Consider the following 12,972-nt stretch of genomic DNA (forward strand, 5'->3'; position numbering starts at 1 on the left):
ATTCATCGCTCCTTATGGTGATAGTCATCTACTACCCTAATTTTAGCCATCAAAATAGATATTTCCTTTATTATTTATTTTCATGATTTTGGGTATGTATCCGCAATTGATTTAAAACCACTAAAGATAACCAACCTTTAAATTTTAGAAATCACTTAATTAACCACCAACATCTCAATTATCCCAAAAATGGAAAAACCCACCTAATTAACAATTACTTCCACAAAAAAAAGAAAAAAAAAAAAAAAAGGGAAAGAATGAAACACCATCAAAACGACATCGTTCAACTGAAAATCTAAGAGAACATGAAACAGAGAGAAGGTCGAAGAGAAGGAAATACATATGAAGGCATGAAGAGAACCCATAATTTACAAAGGGTAAAATCAAACATCCCATGCAACAAACTATTTCCTTTTTTCCCTTTTTTTTTTTTTTCTCTTTTCATAATGGAATCAAGGAATCAACCCCACCAAAGACCATCTCCTTTTCTCTCCCCCCCTTTTTTTTGGGTTTGTATCACTCACTTTCTCTTCAATACCCATGTATAATCCGAGAACACTTGCGCTTAATCCAACGCATCCCTTTCTTGAAAGAGGACTTCACCTTACCCTCAACGGCGTATAACTTGTACTTGGCCACCCTCTGCCTCCGTTTCACGTCTGGGTCGTCCAGCCACGCCTTGGACGACGTCGTTTTCTTCACCCTCACCTCCCGGTACCGAAGCTCCTCCTGCTGCGGTTGAGAGCGGGTGATGCCGTTCGCCCTGCCGTTGATGACGTCGATTCTACGGGGCCTTCGGACGTACGCGATGTAAGCGGAATGCTCCGCCATGGCTCTTCTCTTTCTCTTCTATCTTTCCCGTATTTTTTCTCTCCCTGGAGGGAGGAGAGGAAAGGAGAGGGAGGGTTGAGAGAGAGAGAGGGAGGGCGGGGGGAGTCTTAGGGTTTGGGGTTAATATGCATGTGCATGGAGGAGAAGGAGAGGTTGAGAAATTGAGGTGGTTTTCTGTTAATTAGACTCGTTTTCCGTGGATTAAGTGAAAATTTTATTTTTCATCCAATCACCCTTTGCCACGTAGAATTGATAAAATTAAGAATATCGAGCCATACCACCATCCAATCAGATTTTGCTAGAATTTCATTCCAAGTCTAATATAAATAAACCATATCACCAAATTCATTTTTTAGAAAATTATTAAATACGCTTATTCAAAAATATATTATATATTTATATATACAAAAATTTTCTATAATTAAGCCATGTGTGGTTCTCAAAAAGCAAGAGGGAAATAATAATAAAAAGTTAAAAACAATAATTTTCTTATATTTAGTTTTATTAAAAAAAATACAAAAAAAATCATATATTATTGAAATTATTAAAAAATTTATATACTTTCAAATAATTTAATCCATATATAAAAATTAAATCCATAAAATATATATATATATATATATATATAATTTTTTATTTTCTTTTCACCTTTTTATTTTCTTTCAAATTTTCCAAAAAACAAAGATACCCTTACATTTTCATTAACTCAAATTATTCAAGAACCAAATGCAACAAAATAAAAAACAAATACTGTTAAAAAAGGATTTAAAATAAAATTTTAAAAATTAAAAAAATTAAAAAGAAAATTGAAAAAGGGAAGGAGCATAGCAGAACTTCGCTTTTTCCTCCTATATGTACATGTGAAATTGGATTTCACAGCAAAAGGATTAATTTGGATGTCCATTTAAAAGGAAATAAAAATATTTACAGAAAAAAAAAAAAAAAAAAACGAAAAAGGAAAGAAAGAAAGATGGAAGGGCAAAGGGCAATATGAATATATCTGCAAAGCCTAGATCTTTAACTGGGATTTTGAAAGATCATCAGCCTCTGGAGCAGTCGCCTTCTTCTTCTTCTTCTTACCCTTATAAACCTTTTTGGGCTTTGTTGTGTTATCCATGTGAGCAACCTGTATGTGATTAATCCCACAATTGAAAACAAAATAATCCAGCAACCCATAGAAAGAAATAAATAAAGTTAAGATTAATACTATGTGCACACTAATTAATTTTCAGCTAGATTCAGAATCTCCATTTCAGTATGCTTTGGCATGATACTAGTATGATTTTCAGAGAAATTTGTGGAAAGCAATCCAACCAACCATCTAAACATTTCCCCCATCTTTGGTTCTTGGAAAAGAAAATAAAACAAAAAATAGATTTACCCTATATTTGGTTCCTGAATCATATTTGGCACTATTATGGAGAGAGAGCGAAGGAGATACAATTTGCACAACAATTTTCCTATGTTTAGACCATCATCTAACTATACTTACAATGTAGGATTTCCACTCGTTTTTGGCCTGACCCTCTGGAAAGGTAGTGGCAGGGCTGCCTTTGCTGAAGATGTGAACAAGCACGGCAGCATCAAGGGCGGCATATTCCAGCTGCACATTAGTGTCATTTTAGTTTCTCAAATGAAATGACTCAAATACAACTATAAAAGAAATGTACTTTATTTTTGTGGAAAAGAACCTTTCTTAAACCTTAATTTTGAAAAGAAGTTTTCTAAGTCTATTTTCCGTAAAGGCACAATATTCTTTATGCAAAATGAAAAAGTTATTGGTATATTTTTCATATTTCTAATTTGTTTGTTAGGACACTCTACCCCCCAAAAAAAAAGAAGAAAAAACCCGAAAACACCTCACATTTGTTTTCCAAAATCACTTCTTTTAGAACAAATTGTCAAAACACAGTTTTCAATCCAAAACTTGCCTTTTTTTAGTTGGAAAACTATCTTATGTTATAAAGAACATAAAACATAATGCGGTTTTTAAGAACAGTTTCCAATCAACTTTGTTCTAGCATTTTAGATAAAGCAATCTACCATTAATACCTAAGATAGGAAGAGGTTAGATTCACATGATTAGTGAAATGGCAAATTATATGTTACATACTGACAGTAAACTGCAAAAATGGACACACACACACGCACAATGAGAAATGAGCAGAAGAAAATCTTCGGTAATCCATCAACTGTAGAACATTCTCTACAAAACTCTTGATTATTAATCTAGCAGAACTTTACAGGTGACAAAATATCAGAAAGAGGAATTGACAAACAGAGATAACATACTTGATGCTGACTCAAAGGCCGTTGCTCCCAGTTGCTGTTCCGTCTTGTCTTGTTTAAGCCCGCTCCCAATACTTTCTAATTTTATAAAGGTCACATAAAAGCAGAAAAGTTTGTTTAGAGGTTACTGTAGTGTAATAGTAACATCAATCTATGTGCGCACACACAAGAGAGGGAGAGGGAGAGAGAGATTGTAACAACCACCAGAATAGACAACACTGCAGGATACCAAGCAGATAGAGAGAGAAAGAGAGAGAGAGATCATAAAAATACCAGAATAGGCAACATTACTGGATAGTGAGAAGAGAGAGAGAGAGAGATCATAACAATCACCAGAATAGACAACATTACCGGATATAGGTGAGACAGGAGATTAAGTAGGGTAAAATATTTAAAGACTAAGTCACCTTGGCAAGGCCAGAAAGACCACCACGAGGTTCTTTGAACATATTTTGAATGTCCAGGAGCATTTCAAAGTGTTTGAAACACTTCAATTCCCCATATGACTGTGTAAGCTGGTTCACGTCACACTGGAAATTGTAGCCTACAAGGTGCAGAAGCCACAAAACAACCAGTCTGATGTAAATGCAACATGATGATGTCTGCCCATCAATGAAAAATTGAAAACCATTCATGGATAAGAAAATAACCATTAGATACTACAGAGAATATGGAACTGCATGTCTTTCCTAGAGACACCATAAACAACATGGACATATAGGGGGCTGGACAGATTACTTACAGGATACCAGCTAGGAGATGCCCTAACCAGGACAATCATCTGTAGAAGGCATCTACGTAATTGATGCTTACAAATTTACAATGACAAGAACTTGAAAAGGAGCAAATTTCTATCCAGAAGATCACATGACAGGGGCCACCATTTGTAAGAAACACAGATAACTAAGTAATCTAGAGCACAGAAGAAAAAGGGTTTTCCACCTCTCAAGAAGAAATAGAGAATTTCTTCTGAAGACAACTGATATAAAGACAAAAGATTGATTCTTTCTTAAATAACGCATTCAGATTTCTCATACCTAGCTTTAGAATTCTAGAAGAATGCAAAATGCTGATAAGGCAGTTATCTAAAACATCAGGCACATCTGTGGCCAACTTTATCAGGTCAAAAATGAAGGCCCTCTTTTCAGAAGCAACTTGAAGAATGGAAACCTGCAAGATAGGGAAAAAAAAACCATGTTATCAATATAAAGAGCAAAAGATATGAAAAGATAGTAGAAAAAATAATTCCCTGTAATAAAAACAACCATAACTATTCCATGCAGATCATGCATATTACTGTGGTATACATTCAGAACATTTAAGTTTATCAAAACTAAAGTCTCAGTCGTGTGTGCGCACGTACATGTGTTGACAAATGCACAATGTTTTTTTTTTCCACTTTTTTGGGATTTTCACTTTTTTGGGATAGTGACAATGTACATAACTGTCATCAAGAATAGGGACCCACCATTATATTAATTTGAAACAGGCAACATGATAGAATGAGCATTATGAGTATCATTTCATCCCTACAAGGGTTATAATTGTTTAGGTTTCACTTGCTTTTTATTTCTCCAAGCAAACAGCAACAATTTTGTAATTAGAAAAATATCATTATCACTTGTAGTAAAAGAAAATTAAAGTAAAAAGAGAGCAAGATGGAAACTTCTGCTAATTGAATTCAAACCAGACAAAGCCGGTCATTGAAGATACAAGAAGGTATATAGAAGCTTTATGTTCTGAATATATGGCAATAGGAGGTATGGTTATAAACTGAATGTAGGATGATGTTGCCATACTGTAAAGTTACAAAGGAAGAAGCAAAATTTCTATTTCTAAAATTTGAGGAAGTGAATTTTGGGAATTTTCATAACCTCGCAACAGTTTTATTGAACAATGCCCAGCCATCTCAAGAATCTGTTCATTCACACTTTTGATATGACGAGTAAAGAAAAATAAACTTTATTGCTATTACAGAAGTAAATGGATCTAATAGATAATTAGCATCTGAAAAAATTGACTTTCTATTAGTGAAATGAATAAAGACAAGGCCATGACTACCTTGTTCGGTTTGCTGCCTTTTTCATAATTGGGTTTCCATTCACAATCAATGCCCAAAACTTTACATCCTTCAATATAGCATGATGCATTATGCAAACCATTGACTTCATCAACCCAAATGATGCCTTCTACAACCAATTCATTAATATTCAAATATCGACAAGACAAAGGGCTTATCTCAGCTTCTGCACAACACCAAAATAATGAAGATTATAATAAGCTTATTTATGTTTGCCTGTAAAATCAATAATACAAGTATGTCAATAAATACTGTCTGGTGGATCATATTTGGAAAGCGAAGATTGAAATTCAACAGAATGTTGGCCAACCTAAAGACATATTCAATGTATTAACTACAGCCAACATAAGAAAGTAAAGGTGTACTGGGAAAATGATTCAGTGGAAGTGACAAAAACAGAAGCCGTTTAAACAACTGACAAACACAGGGAAAGGATAAAATTAATAACAGAAAAATGGGAAGATGCATGAGTTCTTTTGCTTGTTATTTAGGCAAGAAATTGAAAAAGGTGTTAATCTCAAGTCAATACTTGAACCATTGATTTTGTTTTCTTTTTGCTTGTCCAAAGGGGGAGCACGCATTGAGTGATTACAACTATCATAACTTGAAAAGGTTCAAAGGAAACCAATAATAGGACAAATGTTTGATAGGCAAACGGTTGACATGGGGAGTTTATCCTCATCCTAGGTTGTGCTTTTCCCTTTTTTGTTGTTTTTAGTATATATTTTTGCTTGAAGGGAAGATCTCAAAAGGTATCTAGGTTTTGAAAGGAACATATATAATCTCATGCACTAAAATGAGCAGAGCATGATTTCTGTTGCTGAACTCAAATGGTAAGGTAAGTATATAATTGCCAGCCAGAGTTTTAAAAGGCTATTTTGTGGCTTACACCTTGAGAGTATAGCCTCAGGTAGGGTGATCGAGGCTTACAGCTTTGAGGCTATAGCCTCAAGGCTCTTGAGGCCAAAGCCTCAAATGGTCAAAGGGTTTTCGACTTTTGTGGGCTTTGGGTATATATTTTATAAAAGACTTAAGCCTCAATATTCAATGAGTTTTAATGGGTTCAATCATTTATGCTTTTGTGGGCTTCTGATATAGATTCATGAGTTTAATATTGGGTTCAAACCTGATTGAACCTTTTACAAAATAAAAGCTTAAGTGATGTCCTTAACCTTCCAATCAAAAAAAAAATGTCCTTAACCTTTTAAATGGAAGAGAAAAGGGGAGATTAAGAATAAATAATAGGGGAATTTTGACTGTTCTAGTGGCTAGTCTCATATATAATCACTATCTTATTATTGATGGATAAGAAAAAATACCATTGTAATAGTGGACAACAAAGAAGAATGGGTAATATAGCAATTAGATATGACAATATCCCTTTTGAGGATCCTACTAGTGATTGTGACAATAATGTTGAAAATTATTTGATGAAATGAGGAAGAACTCAATTTTAGAAGGAAAAAAATGGGCCAAATTAGAAACTATTAACAATAACAAACAATTAATTTTATCATTATGAAATTTATCTTTTATATCATTCAATTTCTTGTGACTTTACAAGTATTTTTATGATTTTATTTTTTTTGTAATTTTTATTTTTATTTTTTTAAGTTGAGGCTTATGCATCATTGTGCCTCAAGGCTTATGCCTCGCCTTTTTTGGACAAAACACCTGAATATTGCCTTTAGCCTTTTAAAATATTGTTGCCAGCTATGCAAAATTTTACCTGTATTGCTACAGGATAGGAAACTAAATAAAAGACAATGAACAACTTCCCAAAGACTTTAAAATATGCCATATGTGCTGTCTTGTGTGTGTGCGCTAGAGAGAGAGAGAGAGAACGAGAGTAATAGATGACAAATAAATGTTCACTAGCATGACATCTTACAAGAGTAATAGATGACAAATGAATGTTCACTACCATGACATCTTTGATGACAAGCAAAGGATCAACTATCAATTGACCCAACTCCATGTTTAGTTACTAGCATGACATATTTAGTGAATTGTCAAATGAAAAACCAACCACATCAGTGATTAGTGCACATCCTTGTGATACCATGAAGACATTGCGATGAAATGAACCTTTTTTTACTCTATTCTATGTTTTCACATCCACTACCTAGTGTTTTTTTCAAGGAACCCCAGAACTGAGTCATAAATCTCATGTGGAGAACTCCTCAAGCCAAATAGCAAAGCTGTTTCTTTTAAGGAAGGTTTATCATGGATCTAAAAGACAAGCTTTTTCCACTATTGTATTGTTCTCCTGACAATCAAATAGTTCAATAAGTTGATCCATTTCTCAAAAACAAGGGAACATTCAAAACTGATGACCGTTTCGGTAATAAGACAATAATTCAATGCAAAAAACAGTATAGTGGAATTAAATTAACCCATTGATAGATCCCATACCTTTTAGGTACACACTTCATCTGAAGCTAGTCCAGACTTTGCTGGCTTTTCCCAAAATAACCACCCTTTTCCAGTTAAAATCCTGGCCTTATCTTTCTTGTTTATTTCAAATTATTTTCAAATTGATGTCTTGCATAAGAATTTCTCAAAAAAAAAAAAAATTGAAATTCCCATAATTTCAACATTAATAGATGAACAAATATGTGAAGCTCACATTTATTGCAAACAGACACAGTTAATTACATATTCCAAAACAGTTCCTATCATTTGATTGTAAATGGAAATAAGGTCAACACCACTGCAAAGGACAAATTAAAGGAAAAATGCTTCTTTGAGCAGAATCACACAAGGATATCTTATTTTATTTGCTGCAGCTAATAAACTTAGAGACACATCCAACAAGTTTAGATGCAACAACCAAGAAAAATGAACGATTATCGTACCCTTGGCTTTCACAAAACCTTCGAGGGAGTACCGATCACATAGTTCATCAACTTTCTCAGTATAGCCAGCTTCCATTGCCAGGTAAACCTTTATTTAGTTTCAACAGAGAAATTATTGAGTTTTGAAGTATGATCAAGGGCTCCTCAACAAAACTTATTTGTAGGAAATACTGTAAAGAATGCCTTCATTCACAAAATAGGTCTCAGCAAAACAAGCAAAAGAAAATGCACAGAAAGATGTTGATCAGGTCGAACACTACTTACCAAATATTCAATAAGTTGTCTATCACTATTAGTCTTAACCTCTGCAATATCCCAGCATCCCTTTTCAGCTAGCTTCTTTAGCGAGCTGCAATTTTTTGGAGCATTTCCATTTACTTTCAAGGAAGGGAAAAATCTAGAGCATCAAGAATCCCAGCAAACCGAAACTAAAAATGATTTGGCCTTTGGTAATGAGTCATTAAAAAGATACCTTTCTTTACACTTATGATATATATCTGGAAATTCCTGACGGAGATTGTTTTTCTTTATAACATCATAAGCATCCTTTAACATATTCATGTTAACATATTCCTGAACAAGTAAACATAGCATGTCCATTCCCTTATGTGTCGCATACTTTTCTGCCGCTTTGAATTGTCTAGTTTGCAACATTTTAAGTAGAAAAGGCTGTCCAGCAGTCTGGATAGAAAACTGTTGTATTAGAGCAACCGCTGTCATATATGACCGGGAATCCATCAATTGATGAATGTATCCCTCAACAAATTTTTTGGCAGCATCCAAAACACTATCATTCTTCATGGCCGAATTGCCTATGACTTTCTCAATATTTGTCAACTTGACATCAAAAACTTCAAGCACCTTAATGACAATTCTCTCATCATGGTTTACAAAGCCAGCAACAATATCGAGAAATAATTGTGCAGCCACGTTTCTTGCTTCCAGTAAGTCTTCTTGGGATGATCCAGATTTTAGAAAACGTCGGAGACCAGATATTACCAAGTGGCTGAAGCCTTCAGAATATGAACCAAAAAGAGGCAAGACATAGAGGCAGTGAGCAATAAAAATAGCTGGTCCAGGTTGGGGAGTATTATGTAGGACTTGCTGGACTCGTTGTTGAAGAGCATGAAATTTTGCAGTGGCTGTACACGTGCCTATTGAATGCAGAATCCAATCAGAAAGTAACAGATACAAGGATGAAAGAAAATTCTGCAAAACTAGATCATATAGCAGTCACTGAAAGAAGATGATAACAATAGCTTCTTGGATGTATTTTCGTTCATTGATGCTTAAGGGCTTTTCCATAAAAGTTTAGGAAGTTCAACCATTTTGCCACAGAATTCTATGTAGAAATGGTAGAAAAGTAATCTGTTCTTGATCTGTTGGTAAAACCAAGCAACTTCTGTAGAATTAGGATGGATTTAATGGGTAGATTTTTAACTCATTGATACCAAGCTATCCTTGCAAGGAAATTCTAGGTCCAATGACAAAGGTTGATTAGCTTTAGATTCTTAATCTAGATTTCTTTGAAGCCAATATGCAACACATTCATATAAAAGCTATAGTCTATTGGGAAAAATATTATCCACAAGGACCACAATGAAAATAACTATCTGTTTGAGTTTCATTTTTATCAGCCTAAAACATTGGTTTTCCTAACTTGATGATATGCACTTCTTGGAAATTTATTCCCAGGATTAACGAATAGAAATGATAAAATTAAAAATACTGGTTCTGAGATGAATAATGATCCCACAATCTTTCATTGGAGTTCTATCATTCCCCACCATCAAGGTACCATCAATACTCTTATGAGAACACATAAACATAAATAGCCACCTTGGAATTAAAATAAAACAACAATTGTCTTGAACGAAAACCACCAAAAAATTGGCACCTAAACAAATAAAAACTCCATGCATAATTGTTTTTCCAATGTCCAAAACTAAAACCGTCCATTCCACATCATATCCAACAAACCATTTAACCGTAGTTATGAATACATCCCATCCAATATTTATCAGCTCACTGTGCATTTCCATAAGTTATCTTTCTATAAGCCTATGCTACAGATTGACCAAAATAAATCATATATTAGGGATTATGCTAAAGCTCAACCAATCACTACGAACACATCTCAATTTTCCGAGTGAAGCATTGAAAGAAAAAAGAAATGATCCTACCTTCTTTCCCAAACATCAAATAATGTCACATGCTATAATTATTTTTTCAACACAAAACAGTGAGCTCATTGCCCTTGCTAACTCTAAAACACCATAGAAATCATTTCCCCATGGCAATGGAATCAGACTTGCTAAATAACTAAAATAAGGATGGAGTAAAATATACCGTAAGCATAACATTCTTTCAACAGGTATAAGAATACCACTGGAGAAACACAGGATAGATCAGAGTAAGAATGCATGCAAATGGTCCATGCTTGATGAGTTTTGTCCTTATTGTTGTGCAGCTCTGTAACTGTTTCCTCCAAGCCCATGGTAGAAACAGTGAAGATCCTGGATAACTGGTTGAATTAATCAATTGGGCAATAATAATCAAAATATGGAACCTTACCATTTATACACCACTAATCCAGTGACAAGGTTTTCTTTCATCTAATCCAAGAGCAGCAACTACCATCCATTTTTTTTATTGTTCTCATAAATTCATTTTACAAAAAGTAAACAAGTTCATTCTCAAACCACACTAATAATCTTCAAAACCTACCATCATGACATGAAAATTTGCAACACCTTCAACTTTAAAATAAATATGGAAAAAATAGACAAAAATAAAGAGAAGTCGCATTTACAATGCAATTGATGATACTTGTAAAGCAAAAAGGGTATTCATATCATAGCACTTTAAGTAAGAATTAAATCAATATATGTAATTTATAATTGGGATTCAAGACATATACTGTTTATTATGGCAGGATACAAATATCTGAAAGGAACTTTATGCTCATTCTATTTCCACTTCTTTCCTTGTCCATGCTTATTTTCTTCTCTTCTTTTTCTGACCCTTCTAAAAAATTCTGACAAAGAAATCAAGATTAATTAAACCAAATATATAAACCCAAAGCGGGTTGCTCCAAAGAAATGCAGTATATCATATAGTTCATTTTCTTCCTTTATACTGAAGGTGGATAGCTTTTGGTCTGGTCTGGAGCGGCAATTATGATCAAATAAATACCCAGGAAAGCCCACATATTCATATGAAAAAAGGTTTTAAGCAGAGTTGCAGTTCATTTCCAAAACTAACACAACAATTGAAACACCCACCAAACTCCTCTCCTCTCCAAACAACCAAAAAAAAGGGAAAAAAGAGACAAGACAATCAATAGAAATAGAAACAGAAACAGAAACAAAAAATAAAATTACCAAACTGCGCTTCACAGAAGCCTTCCTTGTAGGTTAGGCAACTTTATCATTTCTCTGAAACCAAAATAATATAAACAATAAAATTCAAAATTTTCAGCTCTTCTTTTTTTTCCCTATTTTTCCCTGCAACCAAACGGAGAGTAGAATAAAGTTCTCAAACCGAGCGTCACAGAAGTACTTACTCATCCTTAGTCTAGGCGCGTTCAACATTTTTTCCAAAACGAAAATAATATAAAACACAAATTTCAAAATTTTCCCTCCTTTTCTTTCCACGGTTTTTCTCGGCAGCCAAACAGAGATTAAAAAACAAACAAACAAACAAACAAATAACAAACGAGAAACCGACGATTTCACCAAAGAAGGGCAGAAATACATATCTATATGATTCTTGATACGTACAGAGAACTGTAGAGAGAGAAAAAAAACAAGAAGGAACTCGCACTTACAGAAGAAAACTGTGTTCCACTGCCGCTTGAAATGTCTTTCTCTCTCACACACAATGCGCCTTCTTCTCTGCAATCCTGTTTCTTTATCTAACCTGTGATATCTATATTTATAGAAATATAAACCCTAGCGAAAATCAACGCGACATTGTTGCTTGGCCCACTTGATCTTCAACTTCCAAAAATGGAAAAATGCGACCACTTTCTCTCTCTACAATCTGCCCTTCCCTTTCTCCTTTTGGATTTTTCCTCACGTTCTCTCTCTAGAAACTGCCTTCTCTCTAAAAATATGTATAACAGCATCACTGCAGGGTCGTTGTGCTATCTTGCGCGCTGTGGAAGACATGACCACGGACCCCGTGGTGGGAAGGGTGTTTTGGTCTTTTCAACTCGTCAGAAGATTGGCGCCTCCCTGACCGCAGCACGAGCACTTGCTATGTAGCACTACCCAGTGGAGTGGTATTTCTCTGTCGGTCGATCCTCATCTGACGGCGTGTGAGATGGTTGCAGCAGTGAACAGTTGGAAATGCAAAGCACCGAATCATTTTTCTTGCGAATATATATGGTGCGCATGGTGCGTAGGTGAGTGTTTTCAAGCTAATAGATAAGGTTGTCATTAATAAAAAATCTTTTTCGTGGGACATGGGAAATATTAAGTTATTGACGTCTAAAATTTAAATATAAAAAAATAATTTTTTCGATTTCTCTTCCATACAAATATTATATAAATAATCCCAAAATATCTATCCAATTTGAATTAATTTTTATAATATTTTACAAAAAATATTTCAACTTGTTTTTAAAAACAACCTATTTTCCAAACAATTTCTCAAAAACTATTTTAAGATACAAATTAATCAAAATATGTTTTTAAAATTAAATTAAAAAAAAAGTTTCAAAAGAGGCCTAGCCTTATTGATAACTATTTTTCAAACTGTTTTATGTTATTCAGAACAAAAAAATTACTAAAAAAAAAAACTCTTTTGATAATAAAAACTTATTTTATATTTTTTATTCTTAAAAATAAGAAATATGATATTTTTAGAAATGTTTTTTAGTTATTTTTTTTATGATTGTTTAAAAAAATA

At 33.9% G+C, this 12,972-nt stretch overlaps 2 protein-coding genes across 9 annotated transcripts; both read right to left on the reverse strand.

The window, feature by feature from the left end:
- Nucleotides 1-258: 258 nt before the first annotated feature.
- On the reverse strand, nucleotides 259-1,303 carry LOC104881367 (uncharacterized). Its single transcript, XM_010661378.3, has one exon. The coding sequence runs from the start codon at nucleotides 829-831 to the stop codon at nucleotides 532-534; it is 300 nt and encodes a 99-aa protein (XP_010659680.1). The 5' UTR covers nucleotides 832-1,303; the 3' UTR covers nucleotides 259-531.
- Nucleotides 1,304-1,656: 353 nt separating this feature from the next.
- LOC100254615 (uncharacterized) lies at nucleotides 1,657-12,345 on the reverse strand. Of its 8 annotated transcripts, XM_019224687.2 has the most exons (13): nucleotides 11,888-12,343; nucleotides 11,442-11,495; nucleotides 10,979-11,095; nucleotides 10,408-10,574; nucleotides 8,531-9,212; nucleotides 8,323-8,407; nucleotides 8,059-8,146; nucleotides 5,182-5,366; nucleotides 4,158-4,290; nucleotides 3,528-3,664; nucleotides 3,124-3,198; nucleotides 2,324-2,434; nucleotides 1,657-1,957 (listed from the first exon to the last, which is right to left on the reverse strand). In XM_019224687.2, the coding sequence occupies exons 4-13, from the start codon at nucleotides 10,553-10,555 to the stop codon at nucleotides 1,841-1,843; spliced, it is 1,761 nt and encodes a 586-aa protein (XP_019080232.1). In that variant the 5' UTR covers nucleotides 10,556-10,574; nucleotides 10,979-11,095; nucleotides 11,442-11,495; nucleotides 11,888-12,343; the 3' UTR covers nucleotides 1,657-1,840. The 8 variants fall into 8 exon arrangements, 7 of the variants coding, with proteins under 7 accessions (XP_019080232.1, XP_019080233.1, XP_010659677.1 ...); XM_019224688.2 differs by lacking the exon at nucleotides 10,979-11,095 and having other exon boundaries at nucleotides 11,888-12,344; XM_010661375.3 differs by lacking the exon at nucleotides 11,442-11,495.
- Between the last annotated feature and the right edge of the window lie 627 nt (nucleotides 12,346-12,972).

Source organism: Vitis vinifera, chromosome 14 (genome assembly GCF_030704535.1).
Source record: "Vitis vinifera cultivar Pinot Noir 40024 chromosome 14, ASM3070453v1".
NCBI classification, from domain to species: domain Eukaryota; kingdom Viridiplantae; phylum Streptophyta; class Magnoliopsida; order Vitales; family Vitaceae; genus Vitis; species Vitis vinifera.